This window comes from Scyliorhinus torazame, chromosome 1, assembly GCF_047496885.1.
Source record: "Scyliorhinus torazame isolate Kashiwa2021f chromosome 1, sScyTor2.1, whole genome shotgun sequence".
Lineage (NCBI taxonomy): Eukaryota > Metazoa > Chordata > Chondrichthyes > Carcharhiniformes > Scyliorhinidae > Scyliorhinus > Scyliorhinus torazame.
The window spans coordinates 239,083,607-239,106,759 of record NC_092707.1 but is presented as its reverse complement, the minus strand read 5'-3'; the positions used below and the strand labels follow the sequence as shown (position 1 = coordinate 239,106,759).

The following is a 23,153-nucleotide window of genomic DNA, read 5'->3' as shown; positions in this document are numbered from 1 at the left end:
GGGAAAGTTCATTCCCAACCTGCCATTACACACCACGGCTCTCAGGCATCTGGTGAAGAAGTCCACTGCATTCCAGTGGCTGCCCACACATCAAGCAGAGTGGCTCGAGCTAAAGGCAAAGCTCACCACTGCTCCGGTACTAGCGTTTTTTGACCCGGACAGGGAGACAAAAATCTCCACGGACGCAAGCCAGGACGGCATTGATGCGGTGCTCCTCCAGAAGGATGACTCCTCGTCCTGGGCTCCAGTGGCTTATGCATCAAGGGCCATGACTCCTACTGAACAGATGTATACCCAGATAGAAAAAGAGTGCCTGGGCCTCCTAACCGGCATTGTAAAGTTCCATGACTACGTCTACGGTCTACCAACCTTCACAGTGGAGACTGACCACAGACCCTTGGTCCATATCATTCATAAGGACTTGAATGACATGACGCCCAGGCTTCAGCGCATTCTTCTTCGACTCCGCAGGTACGATTTTGAGTTAGTATACACACCAGGCAAGGAGCTAATAATTGTGGATGCCCTGTCAAGCTCCATCACCTTGTCCTGTGAACAGGTTGACTTCATCTGCCAAATTGAGGCGCAGGTGCAACTGTGTGCCAGCAACCTCCCGGCCTCAGATGAAAGAGTGATCAACATTCAAGAAGAGACTGCCAGGGACCCTCTTCTGCAGCGTGTAATGCATCACCTTGCAAATGGCAGGCCTTCCTGCCAGCGATACGGCATGGAACCCGTGACTGAAAATCTTTGGCACTAAGTGCACACTATACAGCGAGAAAAGCTGCCATTGCCGTCGGTGGGTTCAACACTGCTTTTCTTGCCCGCCATCGGCCATTGCCGATTTCTAGCAAAATCTCACCCTTTGCATGAAGAAGTATTTCCCCAGAAAGTTCTAACTAATTTTTAGACAATACCTATTAGTCCTAAATTCCCCAATCGGCATAAATACTTTCTCGCTGTTCTAACTGTTCCCCTTAATTTTTATTTTTCCAATGTTGAAAACAGTTTATAGACAGAATGTGGTGAAATATGGCTGTGGCCCATTAGAGAATTATCTGAGATTTGCATTGTGATTTGATCCTATTTGCTTGTCTAAAACTGTAAGTTGCAGCAACCAAATCATCATGATATAAGTCAATTACAAAATGCTCCATGTTTTAACTGCTAAATCTCTCCCATCTGCAGTATGATCGTTATCATCGCTATGCAGCAGAGGAATATGTGCTACAGATGGGTGGGGTACTGTGCCCAAGACCAGGGTGTGGAGCTGGCCTGCTTCCTGATCCAGGCTTACGTAGGATTGAGTGTCTCCCACAAAATGGAGTAGGCTGCGGGGTAAGATCCAACACAAATATCTGATGTTCTGCTGTATTGCCGATCTTTCTAATTAAAAGTTAAACTGACACCAATGGCAGTAAAAATCGAGCAAGAAGTAATATGGGCCGTTGATTCACTATCACCATTTCCAGTGAATTTTAAGGCCACAGTATTTATTGTTCCAATACTTTATCCAATTTAGGAGCTTAAGTTGTCAACTATATAACAGTGAAAGAATGCAGGGCATGTCCTGTCACTGTGCCAATGACTGGTTTCTATATTCAAGCCTATAGTTTACATGGGCACATGCACTGTGTTATGGTGAATGAAATGATTGTTACTAATCGCACTTAATTATATAAGATTATCTTTATTTTTATCAATAGCTGGCACTTAAACACCTAATTATACACTAAAAGGGCTCATCTTACAAAACAGATCAGAGATTTGCACCACAGCATATTATTTCTTAGAATAAAAATTCTAACCAGTAAAAACTCTTTGATACAGTAGCATCAATGCTCTAAAGCAGGGCCACTTATGGGCCTTGGCTCTATCACAGTCTTAAAGTTTTTACATTGATAATTGTCTTGGATTTGCTGTCATTGATCACTGCTATAACTGGACTTCACATTTTCTGCCAACTGTCTAGTTAACATCGGCTTGGCCCTTTTATCTTAACAGAGTATGCTCATACCATATACCAGCTAATGAGATATGGCACATGCCAACACATAAATTCCCCTCTTTCTACAGACGGTAGACTGAGGTAACACGTTACCCAGCCGAGGCACAGCTTTCCACCCTCAGCTGGGTTTGCTTGCATTTTTCAAAAGTATAGAGTTATCACAGTAAGAACAATAATTTTCTGTATTCCTTAAAATGAAAAATAATAAATCTGCACTTTACTAGCTCTCTAATCATGGGCTCACCTTTTAAAGTACAGCTTAATGTTATTGCTGTGAAAATACAGATTACTCTATGATAGGCGGTGGATGGTGAGAGGCAGAAAGAAAGAGAGAGGGGCAGTCCTCTCGATGAAACTCTTCCCTTAAATCTGTGTTTCGTTGTGTAATTAATCCCTCATACTGCACAAAGACAAAGGAGGCAATCTCAGTTGATGCCTTTAAATATTTATCAGTAACATGACTGCTTCAGCTAATTGTCACCTGGGGCCTGTGCATTGTTCACATTGTTCAAAGCTACAATGACTCAAGCAACTTCTCCACAGAATAGCAAAGGTTCAGTGAAGGTTTAATAAAGATGTTCAAAATAAGATGACTGTTTCCACTGAGAGAAGGGTGGAAAATTTTGTAAGGCAGCCAAATGGCCATGACTTTCGGCAGGATCGGAAACTCGTGACATCGGGCGGAACCGGAAAATCCCACCCACGGATTTCAAATAAAGCAGATTGGAGACGAGAAGATTTTTTTTTTTTACACAACTTGTTGTTATGACCTAGGGCCCTGTGCCGGAAAAGGGTTGAGGAAGCTAAGACTAAATTAGCTGACTTTTGAAGAGGTTATCAAAAAGGAAAAACTGTACACCAGGAATTGTTTAAACCTATGCAAGGGTAGCTGCTTACAACCTCAGCCAACAGCAAGAATAGCTTCAACTCCCAGAAAGCTGTGGAGAAAACCTGTCTTGAGGAACCAGTTGTTTGTTTTACCTCAGAAGCAAACCCCAAAAAGATATAACTGCCTTGTGTGGTAGCTGCTACTGGATTTTTGTTATAGTTTTAACAAATCCATAAGATGTTGTGGAATACTTGGGGGGAAATTAGGTCTGAAGGTAGTGAAATAAAGGTGTGTGATATTGGGTAAAGTAAGAGGTACTATGTATAGCCATTGTCCTGGTTAAGCGTACGTCTATTTTATTTTACTGTTGTTTATTTTATGGCTTAATAAATCTTTATTTTACTCAAAATCAAAAAATGTTTGGGACATCATCGTCTGGATTTGAAACATCTCCTCACATTATATCAGATTTTATAACTTATTTCAGGGCAGCTGTTTTGGGGTTGCCTTCTGGAATTTGGAGTATCCGGGTGTTTACCATGGGCTGTGTTCTTAACAAACTGTTGTCAAGGCCTTTGCAGTATCCAGTCCCTTTAGCCATTTCTTGATATCATGCGGAGTGAATCCAATTGGCAGAAGACTGACATTTGTGATGCTGCGACCTCCAGAGGTGGCTGAGATGGATCATCCACTCAACATTTCTGGCTGAAGATGGTTGCAAATGCTTCAGCCTTGCCTTTTGCACTGATGTGCTGGGCCCCTCCCTCATTGATGATGGGGATATTTGGGAAGTCTCCTCCTCCTGTTAGCTGCTTAATTGTCCAGCACCATTCACGACTAGACGTGGCAGGACTGCAGAGTCTGGACCTGATTCATTGTTTGTGGGATCACTTAGCTCTGTTTATCACATGCCGCTTCTATTGTTTGGCATGCAAGCAGCCCTAAGTTGTAGTTTCACCAGGTTGACACCTAATTTTGTCTTGTGTTGCTCCTGGCATGCACTCCTGCACTCTTCATTGAACCAGGTTTGACCCCCAGCTTGATTGTAATGGTAGAGTGGGAGATAAGCTTGGCATGAGGTTACAGATTGCGGTAGAAAACAATTACGCAGCTGCAGATGGTCTACAGTGCCTCATGGATGCCCAGATTTGAGCTGCTAGATCTGCTCATGGTGGGTCTGTCCTGCGTGTGAGACAGAACATACGCAGGGATGTTGGTGGAGGGACTGGGACATTGTCTGTAAGACATGATTCTGTGAGAATGACTGTTTGAGGTCGTTTCTTGACTAGTCTGTGGTACAGCTCTCGCAATTTTGACACAAGCTCCCTGATGTGAGTAAGGAGGATTTTGCCAGGTCGACCAGACTGGGTTCACCATTGTCATTTTTGGTGCCTTGGTAAATGCCAGGTGGTCTGTCCGGTTTCATTCCTTTGAGACTTTGTTGTGGTTTGATCCAACTGAGTGGCTTGCTGGGCCATTTCAAAGGTCATTTAAGTGCCATGCAAATTGGTGTGGGTCTGGAGTCGTGTGTAAGCCAGACCAGGTAAGGACTGCAGATTTCCTTCCCTCACTGGCATTACTGAACCAGATGGATTTTTACGACAATCTGCAATGGTTTACTGAGACTTGCTTTTCATTCCAGATTTATTGGTTGAATTCAAATTCCACCAGCTTCCATGCCCCCAAAGTATTAGCCTAGGCCTCTGGATTGCCACTCCAGTGACATTACCACTACAACACTGTCTACCCTAAGGATTATTACAGTAGAGTTATAAAATGCTGATCAATGTAATCTGCAACTTACCTTTACAAGACAGAGCCCTGTGGGATCAATAACTGCAGTATAAACACATCCAACTTACAATAGAGCATCTAACTACTGAAACTGGAAGAACAACTGTTTTGATTTTGTCTTTCGAAGCATGCCAATGAAAGAATTCCAGGAACAAGTGACTGTTGCCTTTTGGTCCCCCATTTAGGACTTGGTTTCTTCCATGGTTTAAGCCTCCTGTGAGAGGCCTGGAATACGTCTACAGGTCTACTTATAGAAGAAACCCAATTCGACTAAAATTACAGGGTAGGGTGATTAAACCGCCCCTCCCCACGGGATGGAGCCAGCAAGTGTGAGGATAGTATTTTGTGTAGGCAGGGTACCCGCAACCTTATTCCATGCTAGCCAAATATTGCCCAAAACAGGAACCTTGGTATTCGGTCCTCCCCACCATAGTTAAAGGGACCCAAATCAGCGTAATTCAGTGAAAATTCGGGCCAATGTCTTTGAGCTGATACCAGCAGTACATAAATACAATTGATTTCAAAGCATTCATCTCTGGAAATAAAATCCAATTTGCCACAGGCTCACTGGCGACTGTAATGTGTGGAATGATACTGAGAACCACAGTGACAAGGCGTTTCTGAGAGTTTCATCTCGAGGTTGTGCTGATTTAGCAAAGGGACCACTGCAGTTTTTTTATAGTGACTCTGGGTAAATGAAGTAGCAAACCAGGCAGAGTTCCCACTCCTGATCACTGCCCTTCAGTTCTTGCTGGAAAGGTGACCTGCAGGAATATCTCATGAGGACAGAATTGTACTCAGCTGACACAATTGAATAGCCTTCTTGACACATATTGTTTAGTCTCAGTTGCTAAGAATGGCCATTCCTTGAGGAATCCACACATGGAGCTGCAATCCAGCAAAGATTCACTGAATTCAGATAAAGAAGAGAAATACTGCAGGGGAAGCATTATTTAGGTCCAACTATAACGCAAGAATTGTGAAATTAAATCACTTTGTGATCATTATTCAAGTGTGAAGTTGAGTACCCAGTATGGCGTGTGCAGGTACACATTACAGCACAGGGTGTGCTCTGAATGCTACATTGGTCAGGGTGCACTGTAGTCATTCAAATCACCCACCCATGAGCATGTGTCAGGCTCATTATCTATGCAAATCAGGAAGTCTAACCCCAATTTCAAACCCATTCCCAAAATAGTTTATTATCTTTTTAAAAATATTTAGAAAACCCAATTCATTTTTTCCAATTAAGGGGCAATTTAGCGTGGCCAATCCACCTAACTTGCACATTTTTGGGTAGTGGGGGCGAAACCCACGCAAACCGGGGAGAATGTGCAAACTCCGCACGGACAGCGACCCAGAGCCGGGATCGAACCTGGGACCTCAGCGTCGTGAGGCCGCAGTGCTAACCCACTGCGCCACCGTGCTGCCCAATAGTTTAATATCTGACTGCAGCAGCGTAATGTAATCCACGGTCAGATTTCTCAGACATAGAGCAACCTAACCAACGGGCGTTAAAGCGGTTGTTGGCTGGTGCCAATCTTTTCTTGCTTGAATGTGAAGCCAGAGGATTCTGGGTAGTAGAGATAGAAGATGGTTAGGCATGAAGGAGATCAATTGTGTATTTGAGAGTTCTGTAGTTAGAGATAGCATAGTTTTATATAGTAAACAGATATAGTATTTGTACTTTAGGAATACGTACAAATCTTATTTCGTCGTGTTAATAAATTAGTTTTGTTCGTTAACAAAGCTTGTTGTTCTTGTTCAACACTATGCATCCAAGCCATCCAGGTAAAGCAAAGCAGAGAACAACACGTCTAGTTCTGGATTCTCCCACAAGATGAAATATTCCCCCCAAATTTCCAGCCTCTCAAGGTCCCTCAGAGTCTTAAAGGTTCCCAACAAGTCACCTCTTACTCTTCAGTGCAGAAGGAGACCATTTGGCCCATCGAGTCTGCACCGACCCTTCGAAAGAGCACCCTACCTAGGCCCAATTCCCTGCCTTATCCCTGTCACCACAGCTAACCTTTGGACATTAAGGGGCAATTTATCATGGCCAATCCATCTTTGGACTGTGGGAGGAAACTGGAGCATCCGGAGGAAACACACAGACATGGGAAGGACAAACTCCACAAAGACAGTCGCCCAATATTGGAATCAAACTCTGATCTTTGGTGAGCACTGCCAACCACTGTGCCACCCCTGGCGGTTATGGGCCATCTTCTCTTGGGAAACAGATATGAGGTGCTCAGAAATGGGTCTGTAGCTAGTGGCCTACATGTGCAGGACACCTGGCCAGGTGGACAGTACAGGTGCCAGCTGATGGGTTACAATTGGGCTCTAGCGGGGAGGTGTGAGGGTTGTGGGGTGGGGCACAGCGGTGGTGGCTCACCAGGGTTGACCTAAGGGGGTCATCCATCATTTTGAAGCACAGTATACCCGTCTGCCTGGTTGGGGGGTGAGGTAGGTGATGGTGGTGTGGGGGTGGGAGGGGTTTGGAGGATGCGGGTGAGGAGTGAGAGACAGGGTGATTCCAGGGGAAGGGAGGTGGTGACTCACACTGGCTGCCCTAAGAAGGTTCATCTTCTGGCATTGCAGCCATTTCTCACTGTGGGGTCCACAGCGCTCACCACCTGTGTCACCTCCGCCTGGGCCCAGTTGACTTCCACGGGCAGCAGGCCCCTCTCACTCTCGGGAAGAGCATGTCCCGTCTCTCCTCCACAGCATCCAGCATCATCTCAAATTCCACATCCGCAAACCTCGGGGCCCCTCTCCTTGGTGCCATCTTCCTGGTTGGACTTGCACTAGTTTCACGTGGGCAGAGTGCTGGTCCATTAGCATGTCCTGAATGGCTTTGGGAATAGCGCCCCCAAGAGGAATGGAGACTCTAGTCCTGGACAGAGACTGGGGTTGTTTTCCTTGGAGCAGAGGAGACTGAGGGGGGACATGATTGAGATGTAAAAAATTATGAGGATAGAGTAGACATGAAGAAATGTTTCCCCTTGGTGGAGGGATCAATGACCAGGGGGCATTGATTTAAGATAAGGGGCAGGAGGTTTAGATGGGATTTGAGGGAAAACTTTTCACCCAGAGAGTGGTGGGAGTTTGGAACTCTCTGCCTGAAAGGGTGGTGGAGGCAGAGACCCTCATAACATTTAAGATGTATTTAGATGTGCAGTTGCGATGCACCCCACCCTGCACCAAAGCCCATACAAGAATATGGGCCAAGTGCTGGAAAATGGGATTAGAATACTTAGGTGATTGTTTGGGGCAGCACGATAGCATTGTGGATAGCACAATTGCTTCACAGCTCCAGGGTCCCAGGTTCGATTCCGGCTTGGGTCACTGTCTGTGCGGAGTCTGCACGTTCTCCCCGTGTGTGCGTGGGTTTCCTCCGGGTGCTCCGGTTTCCTCCCACAGTCCAAAGATGTGCAGGTTAGGTGGATTGGCCATGATAAATTGCCCTTAGTGTCCAAAATTGCCTTTAGTGTTGGTGGGGTCACTGGGTTATGGGGATAGGGTGGAGGAGTTGACCTTGGGTGGGGTGCTCTTTCCAAGAGCCGGTGCAGACTCGATGGGCCGAATGGCCTCCTTCTGCACTGTACATTCTATGAATTTCTATGAATTTCTGACCGGCACAGATGCCTAAAGGCCTTTTCAGTGCTGTAGACCTCTGACTCTGTGACTCAGACTCATAGTGGACTAATTTAGTGGAAGGCAAAACATCTGTTTCCCAATGGCGGTATAAACTGTTGGAAATTTTTTGTCCTGACTTTGAAGGCGAGTTAAAGGTGGGTCAAGCTTCCTGCTGAACAATGATGGGAACCCCATTTGCATGCATTAACTTTTCATGCGTGCTTATTGAAAGGCCACCTCGCCAGAATTAAGCTCACCCTCCAAATTAAGATCCCCACCGCGATAAGGTAGATTATTCAGTTTTACAACTGTATATAAGTGGTCTGCATCTGGCGAGCTTCATGTCTTCCATGACTTTGCACTGAAATGTCAGCCTGGATTATGCGCACCAATTTTCTGACCCAAAGGCAAGATCGCTATCACCTGAGCCACAGATTTGCTCCCATGTCTCTTTCCAACTAGCCCTGCTGTCTTTCTTGCCTTGATGTGAGCCATAGTATAAGCAACCTCTGTCTCCCCGTTTGACAGTTTCTGCTGTCCACTTGAGCCAAAGCCTGCCCAATGAATTCCCCACTTTCGGGGTTAGAGCATAACAGGGAGCGGGGTGGTGGAGACTCGGGCTTCGAGCCCGTTAATGACATTGACAATTACTTAAATTAATGTGGCAGGGGGGTGGGAACCAGATTAGGAAGTTAGAGGTCAGTAAAGAGGCAGCAACTAAAGCCAGTAAGGTACTAGATAATAAACTCATTGTGACTAAGGGGAAGAGTAGACAGGGAAGAGATGATGAACGCAAAGGGACAGGTGGTCTGAGGTGCATTTGTTTTAATGTGAGAAGTGTAGCAGGTAAGGCAAATGAACTTAGGGCTTGGATTAGTACCTGGGAATATGATGTTATTGGTATTACTGAGGTTGAGGGAAGGGCAAGATTGGCAACTAAATATCTCAGGGTATAGATGCTTCAGGATGGATAGAGAGGGAGGTAAAAGGGGTGGAGGAGTTGCATTACTGGTCAGAGATGATATCACAGCTGTGATTAAGGAGGGAACTCTGGAGAATTCGAGCACTGAGGCAATATGGGTAGAGCTAAGAAATAGGAAGGGTGCACTAACATTGTTGGGACTTTACTACAGGCCTCCCAAAAGCGAGCGTGAAGTAGAGGTACAAATATGTAGACAGATTATGGAAAAATGTAGGAGCAATAGGGTGGTCGTGATGGGAGATTTTAACTTCCCCAACATTGAATGGGACTCATGTAGTGTTGGAGGCGTAGATGGAGCAGTATTTGTAAGGAGCATCCAGGAGAGTTTTTTAGAGCAGTGTGTAAATAGTCCAACTCGAGAAGGGGCCATACTGGACCTGGTATTGGGGAATGATCCCGGCCAGGTGGTTGAAGTTTCAGTCGGTGATTACTTTGGGAATAGCGATCACAATTCCATAAGTTTTAGAATACTCATGGACAAAGACGAGAGTGGGCCTAAAGGAAGAGTGCTAAATTGGGAAAAAGCCAAGTATAACAAAATTCGGCAGGAGCTAGGGAATGTGGATTGGGAGCAGCTGTTTAAGGGTAAATCCACATTTGAAACTTTTAAAGAAAGGTTGATTAGAGTTCAGGATAGACATGTCCCTGTGCAAATGAGGGATAGAAATGGCAAGATCAGGGAACCATGGATGACGGGTGGAATTGTGAGACTAGCTAAGATGAAAAAGGAAGCATACATAAGATCTAGGCGACTTAAAACCGATGAAGCTTTGGAGGAATATCGGGAAAGTAGGACAAATCTCAAACACGCAATAAAGAGGGCCAAAAGGGGTCATGAAATATCTTTGGCTAACAGGGTTAAGGAAAATTTGTATATAAGGAGCAAGAGGGTAACTAGAGAAAGGATTGGCCCACTCAAAGACAAAAGAGGGAATTTATGCGTGGAGTCAGAGGAAATGGGTGAGATTCTTAATGAGTACTTTGCATCAGTATTCACCAAGGAGAGGGACATGACGGATGTTGAGGTTAGGGATGGATGTTTAAATACTCTAGGTCAAGTCGGCATAAGGAAGGGGGAAGTTTTGTGTATTCTAAAAGGCATTGAAGTGGACAAGTCCCCAGGTCCGGATGGGATCTATCCCAGGTTACTGGGGGAAGCGAGGGATGAAATAGCAGTGGCCTTAACAGAGAGTAGTGGTGGAAGGGAGTGTCTCAAAATGGAGAATGGTGACTAGTGGTGTTCCACAGGGATCTGTGCTCGCACCACTGTTGTTTGTGATATACATAAATGATCTGGATGAAGGTATAGGTGGTCTGATTAGCAAGTTTGCAGATGATACTAAGATTGGTGGAGTTGCAGATAGCGAGGAGGACTGTCAGAGAATACAGCAAAATATAGATAGATTGGAGAGTTGGGCAGAGAAATGGCAGATGGAGTTCAATCCAGGCAAATGCGAGGTGATGCATTTTGGAAGATCCAATTCAAGAGCGGACGATACGGTCAATGGAAGAGTCCTGGGGAAAATTGATGTACAGTGAGATCTGGGAGTTCAGGTCCATTGTACACTGAACGTGGCAACGCAGGTCGATAGAGTGGTCAAGAAGGCATACAGCATGCTTGCCTTCATCGGACAGGGTATTGAGTACAAGAGTCGGCAGGTCATGTTACAGTTGTGTAGGACTTTGGTTAGGCCACATTTGGAATACTGCGTGCAGTTCTGGTCGCCACATTACCAGAAGGATGTGGATGATTTAGAGAGGGTGCAGAGGAGGTTCACCAGGATGTTGCCTGGTATGGAGGGTGCTAGCTATGAAGAAAGGTTGAATAGATTAGGATTGCTTTTGTTGGAAAGACGGAGGTTGAGGGGGGACCTGATTGAGGTTTACACAATTATGAGAGGTATGGACAGTGTGGATAGCAACAAGCTTTTTCCAAGAGTGGGGGTGTCAATTACAAGGGGTCACGATTTCAAGGTGAGAGGGGGAAAGTTTAAGGGAGATGTGCGTGGAAAGTTTTTTTATGCAGAGGTTGGTGGGTGCCTGGAACGCTTTGCCAGCGGAGGTGGTAGAGGCGGGTATGATAGCATCATTTAAGATGCATCTAGGCAGATATATGAACGGGCGGGGAACAGAGGGAAGTAGATCCTTGGAAAATAGGCGACAGGTTTAGAAAAAGGATCTGGATCGGTGCAGGCTGGGAGGGCCGAAGGGCCTTTCCCTGTGCTGTCATTTTCTTTGTTCTTTGTTCTAAATGCTTGATTTGCATCCTCCCCCCAGCGCGGGGTGGGTTGCGTGCTAAGGCTTCCGGCGGGGATCACAGCATCTATTTCACGCTCCATTCTTCCCGGAACAGTGCTGAATGGAGAATCTACCCCTTTATTCCTTAACGCAGCAATCCTCAAACGAGGGCCCATAGTCTTTGCGGGGAGTCTGTGAAATCAACTCTGAATGGATGACACAGAGCGAAACAACACAAAGAGGAACAGAGAAGTAAGAAAAATAGGCAAGCCACCCACTTTGGAAAAATTGACAGTCGTTAGCTTTAGTTCCCACATCAGTAGCTGACAATATGCCCCCCTCCTGAAGCACTGGGAAACTCAGCCTTCTTTACGGTAATGGACACGTCAGTTGTCATGTTGTTCAGTGTGAATCTCACATTACCTTTCAGCTGGAGCGGAGGGGAGGTGGGAGACCAGCTTGTGTGAAACTCGGTTGCATTTAATTTGGACTCATGCATTGAGCAAGTGCTATTATAATGCTGCCTGACCTGTTGAGTAATTCCAGCATTTTCTGTTTATATTCATCTCTAGTTGGTTTCATTCCTGTAATGCTAGGGGGAAAAACTGTCAGTTGAACTTATATAAATCTTCTGCCTTGTTGTGATAATGTAAATTCCTTGTATGATCAAATAACACTGAGAAACTGGGCTGGGTTGGCACAGGTTAAAAATATTCCCCAACACATCAGGCTCAGGTGAGTATTCTGTAACAAGATCAGAGAGAGGGAAACTTGTCTGCTTCTACCAAGGCTTTATTTTAAATAAAATGGTAACCTGCTTAGAGCTTGTGAAGTTTCTCAATTATGGTGCAACTGTTGTTTGTACTGATTGGACCAATAGCTGTTTGTATGTGATCTGTGAACTGAGTTGTTATGTATTCCATTAACAAGCAATCTTTAACCACATTAAAAGCAATTCAATTGGCAAGCATGAGAATGTTCGCGGAGTCACATATACCCTTCATCTCTGGTTTGGCAAATGTGTCTTATCACAGTTTACATCGGTGAAATTGTCTTCAAATTGCTACTTTAAGGAATTACTGTTCTTCTAAAAGCATTATTAAGGCACTCTATGCAAGCTGCGCTTTCGTATTATGAGTATCTACAATAATAATACTCAGTTTCTGTCTGTCTGGTTGGTCAGTTTAAGCCAGGGCATCTGTTGGTAGGTTTATATTTAGTTTATTTGTTTATGGGGTGTGAGCATCGCTGGCTAGGCCAACATTTATTGTCCATCCCTAATTGCCCTTGAGAAGGCGGCGGTGAGCCACTTTCTTCAACAGCTGCAGTCCATGTGGTATAGGTGAACCCATTGTCCTGTTAGGAAGGGGGTTCCAAGGTTTTGACATTGTGGATAGTACCAAGTACACAGGGAGGCGCGTGGGGCTGTGTGAGAGTGATGGAGTGGGGACAGTCAATGATTCCAAAAGAAAATTTGCTAGGCATTTGAGGAAATTGAACTTGCAATGGGAATAGAGCAGGAAAATGGGATTGACGGAATTGCTGTACGGAGAGCCAGCATGGAATAAATGGATTGAATGGCTTCCCTCTGTGTATTAATGACAATTTCCAGGATTTTACAGGGTGGCGTTATCCTGTCTGCTGACCAGAAAGTTGGGCGCAACCCCGCCTCTACCCAGTCACGGAAGCGCTGACTGAATTTTATGTCTTCTGCCCCCTAATGGAGGATGCCCTGCCCCCAAGAACTGCCAGTCAATCAGATGACCGGTCCCTCTTCAGTCCCAGCAGTGACACCACGAGTGGCAAAACACTGCTGGGACTGCAGCACCCCTGGATCAGCAATGATGGAGGAAGCCCAGGAGTGCATGTAAGGAAAGTCATGGCTCACCAGCGCCAACAAGGCTGGCCCTGATGGGGTAGGGTGAAAATCCTAAGGACAGGAAGGGGTCAATCAGGAGCACATATCCTCTCAGTCAAGCCGACATTGCGGCTGCCCGGGTAGGTGTCTCCTTATGTGGTGAAGTCTATATACACCATGGATAAAATACCAGCAGTGACGAGAAGAGGCCTTTAAGTGCCTTTAATTTGTCTGAGAGTGGGTGCCTTCCAACTACCGGTCGTAAGAAAGTGACGGGCAAGGCACCCCACTCATCCTCCCTCCCGATTTTAAGCCCTCCTGCCTCCAAGCATGCTCCCCTGTTACCCCATAAATCCCAACTTATGATTGTCTGTTTCATTTGGAAGGAATTGTGATGGTATGGATGGTGCACCTACAAAACAGAAGGCTCATTAAGACAAATTGCCTTTTCTTCTTCCATATTTTGAGTTTCTATCGCAGAAGCTAAACAAAAGGGAGCAGGGAGCAAACATGCAATGGAATGTTCTTGTAAATTCCAGTGAGACTAGAACACCCCTGTTGGTATCGATTATTATATTTCATTATGTCCAGGCAGGTCTAAAATTCACTATAAATTGTTTCTTTGTGTGTTGCTGGTTTCCTTTAGAACTAAGAAATTGCTTTTAAAATTGCAAACCCTTTTTCTAACACTTCTGATGTTTTTATTATTACTGAAGCTTCTTTCCCTCTGATCTCTGACAGCTACAGTTCCATTGGCCCAGATGTTGGAGTCAGCAGCAAACCAAGAACACTCACTGCTGACCTCAAAGAAAGCCTTGTTGAGCAATCCAGCAATCTTGATAACAACTTGAATTTATATAACGCCTTTCCTGTCATAAAATGTCCCCAAGGCGCTTCACAAAACGTTTATCAAAATTTGACATTGACGCACTTAAGGCAATTCTGTAGAAGATGACCATCATCATTAATTGTTGGGGCTAGCTTAGTCAGAGAGCTAAATGCACTGGCATGCCTCCAGGTTGGCATGATGGTTACTGAGGAGTTAGGGACATTTCCTTTATTTTGGAAGAAATAATGTTGTATTTTTTTCTTTGTTCATTCTTTATTGAATGTTTGTGTAAATGTCTGGTGTTGTGCTCACCATTCAGTGGGACATAGCTGAACCGGCAGGCTCAACTGGCTCTCCTCTCTATGCATCGCAAAGATCACTCTCGGGCGGGGGGAGGGGTGTTAACTCAAATGCTGTACATAGGAACATAGGACTTAGGAGAAGAAGTAGGCCAGGTGACCCTTTAAGCCTGCTCCACCATTCAATAAGATCATGGGTGAACTGGTTGTGGTCTCAACGCCACTTTTCTGTCCGCACCTCATAACCCTTGATTCCCTTATCGAACAAAAACCTCACTCAACCTTGACTAAATTTAAAGACCGAGTGTGCACCATCTTTTAGGGAAGAGAATTCCATACTCGAATAACCATCTGAGAGAAAAATATTCTCCTCATCTCTGTCTTAAAACAGAGGCCTCTTATTCTTACACTATGTCCCCAAGTTCTAGTTTCCCTCACAACAGGAAACATCCTCCTAGTATCTGCCCTGTCCAGTCCCTTTAAGATCTTAGATTTCTACTTACAATCTATGCCAAATGAGTTGGATGAAGGGACCAAATGTACGGTAGGTAAATTTGCCGATGACACCTAGATAGGTAAGAAAATAAATTGAGAGGAGGTGGAGTCTGCAAAATGACGTGGACAGGTTAAGTGAGTAGGCAAAAATTTGGAAGAAGGAGTATAAAGTGAGTGGTGGGCAAACTCAAAGCCCTACATGGACCCTGCTAGTCAATACCTGAGATGTACACATATGTTGACAGTACTGACACTGCCCTTTAGGCCCTTCATTTTTTCACCTTGATTGACTGTCCCCACCTACACTCCCTCCACCCACCCCCCACCCCCGCCAACTCCACCACACCCATGCTCTTTCCGCTTCGCTCCTCCATGCCCTAAAATCCACTCCACAGCCCCCTTACCACTTGCTCACCCTTGCCAGTCCTGAGTCTCCACGCATGATGCCATTATCCTGCTCCCTCCCATGCACCGTGAAGGAAAGCACTACACAGAGCCGACTGGCACATACCACCTCTAAAGTCATGAACCGGATGCCACTAGATTCTCATGCGCCGCTGACTTTATCCCTAGGACAGGACTTTATGAAAAACGGTTTCACACTACTGAGTATTCAAGGCAGGCGAATGTATTATGAACACAAACCCGGCAGCATAAATACTCATAACACGCCACTGACTTCATCACGGCGCTCAACCCACCATTGGGAAATCAAAATTTCATATCCCTTCTCCCTAAATGTATTTAATTCCACATCATGGGCTGGATTCTCCGCACCCGACGCCAAAATCACGTCCGGCACCGGGGTGGAGAATCATCTTTTGCGCACGGAATCGGGTCTAGCGCCATTTCCTCGATTCTCCAGCCCCCAAAAAGCGGCTCTGGTGATGTGCATCAATGTAAATGCATGTAGGCTAGCTAGACACTAGAGGGAGCACCAGAAACATCACACACACACGCTCAACCAATAGATCAATTAGATAGGACAGGACCAATAGACATTCACGATACACAAGGAGGTGACACGACCACAGGGGGGGCATTACACCAACCCATATATAAAGGACACCACACACATGATCTGCCTCTTTCCAGTGGAGACAGCCAGTGAGTGCAGAGACAGGGTTGATTCAATATTACACCCACCACGTGGATTGCAGCAACTGGTTAGTCAGTCTGGGTAGCTATAGTAGGATTAGCAGTAGTGTCGAACCTGAGTAATAGAGGTGTAAATAGTTTAATAAACGTGTTGAAGTTATCTCCACGTCTGAACCTTCCTTTGTCAAGTGCACCACAAGGAAGCCGCTTATGTTACACCTACAACCTAACAAATCATGGTACCAGCAGTGAACTGTTTCAATCCATATAGCCATACCTCAGCGTACAGTGACAACCAGCAATGATACCCAGGCAAGATGTTCGAGATCCGGGTTCCGCAGTAGCTCCAGTGCCACGGTGATCTCCACGAAAACCAGCGGGCATTCCAGCAAAAGTTTGAAATCTTCCTGGTGGCAGCTGAACTAGAAGAAGTGGCCGATCCTGAAAAAACAGAGCTTCTCCTCACCATCGCCCCTGCCAGAGCAGAAGAAATCTTTAAAAAATTCAAGTTCTCCAAGGGGCAAAACAGGAGCGACTTCCAGGCAGCCCTGGACAAATTTGGCAAATACTGTGAGGAAAACACACTCCAACCAGCAAGAAAAGGTAAGAGAAGCGCCAGTACTCACCTCGAGGCCGAACTCCCGGAGCAGAGAACAATTTTGGTCGGCAGCCATCTTTCTACAGGGACTGCACCTGTGCAGTTGCGCGAGAAGCGCACAGAACGGGAATGTCCGTTTGCACATGCGCGAGAAGCAGCGCATGCGCAATCACGAAAAAGGCCCAATGTAAAGGAACAGCGATCTGCGCATGCGCAATCGCTTTCTACGTGCTACGTCACATGCGTCATGACGTCAGAGGCCCAGGGCCATGCCCATTTAAAGGGGAAACGTCCCAAACCAAAGAAAAAATCTTTTAAAGCCATAAAACAACCTTCCTTCACCTGGAATGACAGCACAATGCCTCAAATTGTACCAGGAAATTAAATTAACCTCCGAAGAACCCTGAAACAAGCAGTTACCTACGCCCAAACCGATGATTCCGACCTTGAATACTTCGATACCGACCTTTACATTTTCTCTGGACCTCGCGAGCCCAATGCCAGCTCCGACGCAAACAGTGATGATATGGTCCTAGAAGACTATGACTCGGACAAACCTTTCACCATGGGAGGCTACCCCAGTACCAAATACGAACCGCAACTAGACGTGTTGCACATTGGCAACCCCTGTATTGAATCCGACGCAGGCGCGGATTCATTCTTTGGATTTGAGGATCTTCAGCCCAGCAGTTATGACATCCCAACTCATGAGTGCAGGATGATGCTGCAGCCTGAAACCAAGAGACAGAGAGCAGTACAAGCACACAGAGAGCGGCCTTCTGCCACACAGAGCATGGACCACGCATCGCTCAGGGTTCCCGACTCTACGAAAGAAGACACGCAAGACTCCACACTGCAGTCCGTGCATGAACAAGAAGTCACTCCAGTGTCACAAGCCTCCACAGCAAGCTCGTGGACAGACTCCACAATTGCAGAAACGCAAGACTCCAGAGCGCAGTCCTTGCACACACAAGACGTGACTCCAGTGTCACAAGCCTCCGCAACGAGCTCGTGGACAGCCTCCACAATTGCAGAAACACAAGACTCCGACGCACAGTCCTTGCAGGAACAAGACCATGAGGGTCTAGCAACCTCCTCTGACCAACTAGCGGCAGATGATGCAAGTCTGCCATGCTCAAGTAAACAGCAAGAAGACTATGACAGTCTACCATGCTCCAGTGCACAGCAGGACGAACATGACGGTCTATCATGCTACAGTGAAGAACAAAGCGACGATGACAGTCCAAGCCTAAATGAAGGACAACAGCCAGACAATGACAGTCCACCCACATTGTTTGCGCCATCAATGAAGACTCTGACAATTTACCCAACCCAAGTGAACAACAAGCAGCTACTGAGGCTCGTATGTGAGACGAGTGACGACAGCATCCCACTTCCCATGAAAGGTGTGCAAAGTGCCAGACCTCAGCTAGTGTGTACAGAGGCACTCGACAATCACTGTGAGACCACTGGTGACTCCAGTGACACCATGATACTTCCACCCTCATTCGCTCGAACCTCTCCACAAGTCAATGTATTCCTGCATGTTCCGACTCCAGATGTGCAGCTTCAAGAAATCTCAGCTGACTCCAGTGAACCTGCTAAGACTCCGGACAGGGAGCATCAACAAACCAACACTGACTCAGTTAAAACAGACCAGACTCCAGGTGGGGAGCAACCAAACGCCGATTCACGTAAGCAGGACTTTACTCCAGACAGGGAGTGCCGCAACCTCAGTGATGGCACGTTCAGGGTGACAGCAGATGCCACAACGACAGGAGATGGATCACTTAACAATCACACTGGGTCAGTAATAACAAGCAGCGGCTACAGTCCAAGAGGAATACACCAATATTCACCACAGCTATATCCACACATTTTTTCCACACCAGCAGTGCAGCCAATGACAGCTCATGCTGGACAAACCCAGTATTCAGGCATGCTGCAGCCAGCAGTCTATGCAGCATATTCTCAAACAGGCCAGCACTACGGATTGCCCACTAATGGAATCAAGGCCAAAGGAGGACTACTGCAAGCACAATCTGCACTACAGACTGGATGCCTTAGTTACAGCCCAGGATTTGCTGCACCCCAGCCGGGCCAGACGGCATATTCCTATCAGATGCAAGGTTCTAGTTTCACACCATCACCAGGTATTTATGCGAGCAGCAATTCTGTTTCCAATTCGACAAGCTTCAACGGTTCTCAGCAGGATCACCCTTCCAGCACAGCACGTGGCCAGAACCAGTATGCACAGTATTATCCAACTTCCACATATGGCACATACATGACCACGAATGATACTGTTGATGATACCTCTTCAACGTCAACACCTTATCAGCTACAAGATGCCATCCGACAGCACCATCACAAACATCGGGGGAGAAAAAGGGACTCCAAATCAGACAGCGAAGTGATTTGACCACTTCTTGGTTCCTGTGGCACAGGGACATTGATGGCGTTCATAACCAAGAGAGACATTTGACCATGATGATTGATGGTTTTTGAACTCACACAAATGATTTGGACTTATTGTTTAATCATTGTTCCCATGACTTGTATATACCTTAACGTATCTACCTGTTTTTTGTTCAATTTTCTGAAAGTGTACAGAAAATATGTAACATATAAAAAAGGAGGGATGTGGTGATGTGCATCAATGTAAATGCATGTCGGCTAGCTGGACCATTGCTGGAGGCCCGCCCCACCATTCTCCGCCCCAGACTGGCCAACATCCTGACGGCATGTTTCTAATATGGTCCCAGCCGTTCGGGGTACTTGCGTGGTGGCTGCGGACCCCTTCGGCCACCTGCGCCCCTTCTTGTCCTGACCCCGCAATGTGTGCACGATGGGCGCCGCCATCTTGTCCCCCACAGGGTCTCCGGACATCCAAACATCGGAACCGCACACGCTCGCCACGCGAAGCATCCGATGGCTACCCGCAGCTCGCTTCGGTGATGCTGGACCAATCTCGCCCACACAACCTGGCCACCGCGTCGACGACGGTTAAAATCAACAGCTACGCGACCTCATGCCTGCTGGATTCCGGGAGCACTGAAAGCTTCGTTCACCCAGATACGGTAAGGCGCTGCTCCCTCGCGGTCCACCCTGCCAATCAAAGGATCTCCCTAGCCTCCGGATCCCACGCCATCCCGATCTGAGGCTTTTGTACAGTCACCCTCACGGTCCAGGGCGTAGAATTTAGTAACTTCCGCCTCTATGTCCTTCCTAATCTCTGCGCTGCACTCCTGTTGGGCCTGTACTTCCAGTGCAACCTCCACAGCCTCACCCTCAAATTCGGCGGGCCCTTACCCCCCCGTACCGTTTGCGGCCTCGCGACCCTCAAGGCCGATCCCCCCTCCCTTTTTGCCAATCTAACTGCGGATTGCAAGCCCGTTGCCACCAGGATCAGACGGTACAGCATCCAGGACATGACTTTCAACAGGTCCGAAGTCCAGCGGCTGCTTAAGGAGGGTATTATCGAGGCCAGCAACAGCCTGTGGAGAGCCCAAGTGGTAGTGGTTAAAACTGGGGAGAAACACAGGATGGTCGTGGACTACAGCCAGACCATCAATCGGTACACGCAGCTCGACGCGTACCCCCTCCCACGCATATCTGATATGGTCAATCAGATTGCACAGTACCGGGTCTTCTCAACAATTGACCTGAAATCCGCCTACCACCAGCTCCCCATCCGGAAGTTGGACCGGCCATACACTGCCTTCGAGGTGGACGGTCGCCTCTACCACTTCCCTAGGGTCCCTATCGGTGTCACAAATGGGGTCTCGGTCTTCCAAAGAGAGATGGACCGAATGGTCGACCAGTACGGTTTGCGGGCCACCTTTCCGTACTTAGATAATGTCACCATCTGCGGCCATGACCAGCAGGACCACGGTGCCAACCTTGATAAATTCCTCCGCACTGCCACTCTTCTCAACCTGACCTACAACAAAGAGAAGTGTGTTCAGCACGACCCGGTTTTCCATTCTCGGCTATGTAGTCCAAAATGGCCTTCTCGGGCCCGACCCTGAGCGCATGCGCCACCTCATGGAACTTCCCCTCCACCACTGCCCCAAGGCCCTCAAACGCTGCCTGGGGTTCTTTTCCTACTACGCTCAGTGGGTCCCAAACTATGCTGGTCCCCTCCAAAAAAACAGTGTGTCCCAAGCCGCACTTCTACTGGCTGGACTGTGCGCGCCTGGTGAAGGCTTCCCACCCTTTGAACGCCTCAGCGTGGATTTCAAAGGCCCCCCCCCCCCCCCCCCTCCACCGACCGTAACACGTACATTCTCAGTGTGGTCGATGAATACTCCAGATTCCCCTTCGCCATCCCATGCCCCGATATGACGTCTGCCACCGTCATCAAGGCCCTCAGCACCATCTTTGCCCTGTTCGGTTTCCCCGCCTACATCACAGTGACAGGGGATCCTCATTCACGAGCGATGAGCTGCGTCTGTTCCTGCTCAGCAGGGGTATAGCCTCCAGCAGGGTGACCAGCTACAACCCCCGGGGAAACGGGCAAGTAGAACGGGAGAATGGGACGGTTTGGAGGGCCGTCCAGCTGGCCCTACGGTCCAGGAACCTCCCAGCCTCTCGCTGGCAGAGGGTCCTCCCTGACGCTCTGCACTCCATCCGGTCACTATTGTGCACCGCCACTAATAACACACCCCACGAACGTGTTTTTACCTTCCCCAGGAAGTCCGCATCCGGGGTGTCGCTCCCGTCTTGGCTCGCAGCTCCAGGACCGGTCCTTCTCCGTAGGCACGTCCGACTCCACAAGGCGGACCCCTTGGTGGACAGGGTTCACCTGCTCCACGCCAACCCTCAATATGCCAACGTTGAGTTCCCTGACAGCCGCCAAGATACTGTCTCACTCAGGGACCGTCAGGTTCCACCCCAACACACACCCCCACCAATGCGCCCCCACCCACCACCCACCACGCCGCTAATATTGACCCCACCAGACTACCCCCACCTCCCCTTTTCCATACAAGAGGACGAAGAGGACTTCTGCACGCTCCCAGAGTTCCCTGATGACTGGTCAGCGTCAGCACCACCACCTCCACCACCGCCAGCACCGACTTCGCCGCCACCGTTACGCCGCTCCCAACGAAGCACCAAAGCACCGGACCGGCTGAACCTTTGACGGACTCCGGACCGTCAACATGGACTTTTCTTTCCCTACCACTGTACATAATTCCACTAATTGTATGTAGTTTCACGTCACCCCCGCCGGACTCATTTTAACAGGGGGTGAATGTGGTGAACCACTTTAATAGGAAATGTAAGATAGGACCTGCACTACAGGTTCACCGGTAGCTCCTGCTGGCTGGCTCTGCCCACGGAGAACTGTATACATATGCATGACCTCCAGTGCCCTGCCATTTCGCCAGCTGCAGCAGGAGGCCACGCATCTGACTGTAATAAAGCCACAGTTGTACCCAACTTTAGTCTTTGTGCAATTGATCGTGCTAAAGCTGCGAGCTTCACGACGGGTCCCTGCTAATGCCTTGCAGGGCTGTGAATATGTGGCCTTTTGACAGCAGTTTTTCTGGCGTGAAAGGCCACAGTTCTTACGATGCCGTGGAGACATAGTCCCTGAAACGGAGAATCCAGCCCCATGTTTCCCACTCTTGTGGACTCCATCCTGCTCCCCCTGACAGCCCTAAGCAAATGGTGGGAAAGAAACAAAGTAAACATGCTAATAGAGTAAACGGAAAAGAAAAAAGTTTTGGCTCTGCCCTTGCATTAATGCAAGAAGTCTGAAAAATAAGGTGCATGTTTTGAGAGGGATTATGGATCGGATATTATTAGCATCACAGAAATACGGTAGAATGATTATTATCAATGGGATCCATATTTGAAAGAATAGCAATTATTTAGAAGAGACTGTGAGAAAAATATATATATAGAAACTCCAGTGTTCAGACATTCTTGAGCAAAGGTAGCATATAGGAGAGGACAGACAGAGAATGACTTTGGGTAGAATGAATACATGATAACATAGGTGAACTATTTTTGGAGGATTGTTGTAGACCCCCAGGACAGGCAGAAAGCTTAATCTGGAAATGTAAAATGAGATAAGGAAAGGGATTAATAAGGAACCAATTATAGTAGTTGGTGATTTAAATTTATCTGAAATTGACTTGAACAATAATATCACCAATGGGAAGATGGAGAGGTCTTCCCAGTTCCCACTGTTTTATAGCTCTGTTTGTAAAACAGCCACTAAAGGGAGAAAACACCTTGGATTTGATTCTGAGCAACAGGACTAAGTTAGGCGAATCGTGATCAATAATTAGTAGTATTGTGAACTGAGGAGGAGAGTGATAAACTTCAGGTAGGCTTGGACAGGCTGGTGGATTAGCAGGACAAATGGCAGATGAAATTTAATGCAGAATAGTGTGAAGCAAGGAAAACCACGCAGACACAGGGAGAACGTGCAGACTCCACACAGACAGGGACCCAAGCCGGGAATTGAACCTGGGA

The 23,153-nt window shown here is 47.2% G+C and overlaps 1 protein-coding gene across 7 annotated transcripts in view; it reads left to right on the top strand.

Moving 5' to 3' along the window:
* The window catches only part of prkn (parkin RBR E3 ubiquitin protein ligase), a 1,727,639-nt gene that overhangs the window by 1,567,338 nt on the left and 137,148 nt on the right, over positions 1-23,153 (top strand). For 6 of the 7 annotated variants that reach the window (XM_072503765.1, XM_072503792.1, XM_072503774.1 and 3 more), the window contains one exon: positions 1,189-1,338. The exons of the other annotated variant lie outside the window; for it this stretch is intronic. In XM_072503765.1, coding sequence (XP_072359866.1) covers positions 1,189-1,338 — 150 coding nt within the window. The remainder of the gene's footprint in view (positions 1-1,188; positions 1,339-23,153) is intronic. 7 annotated transcript variants of the gene reach the window in all.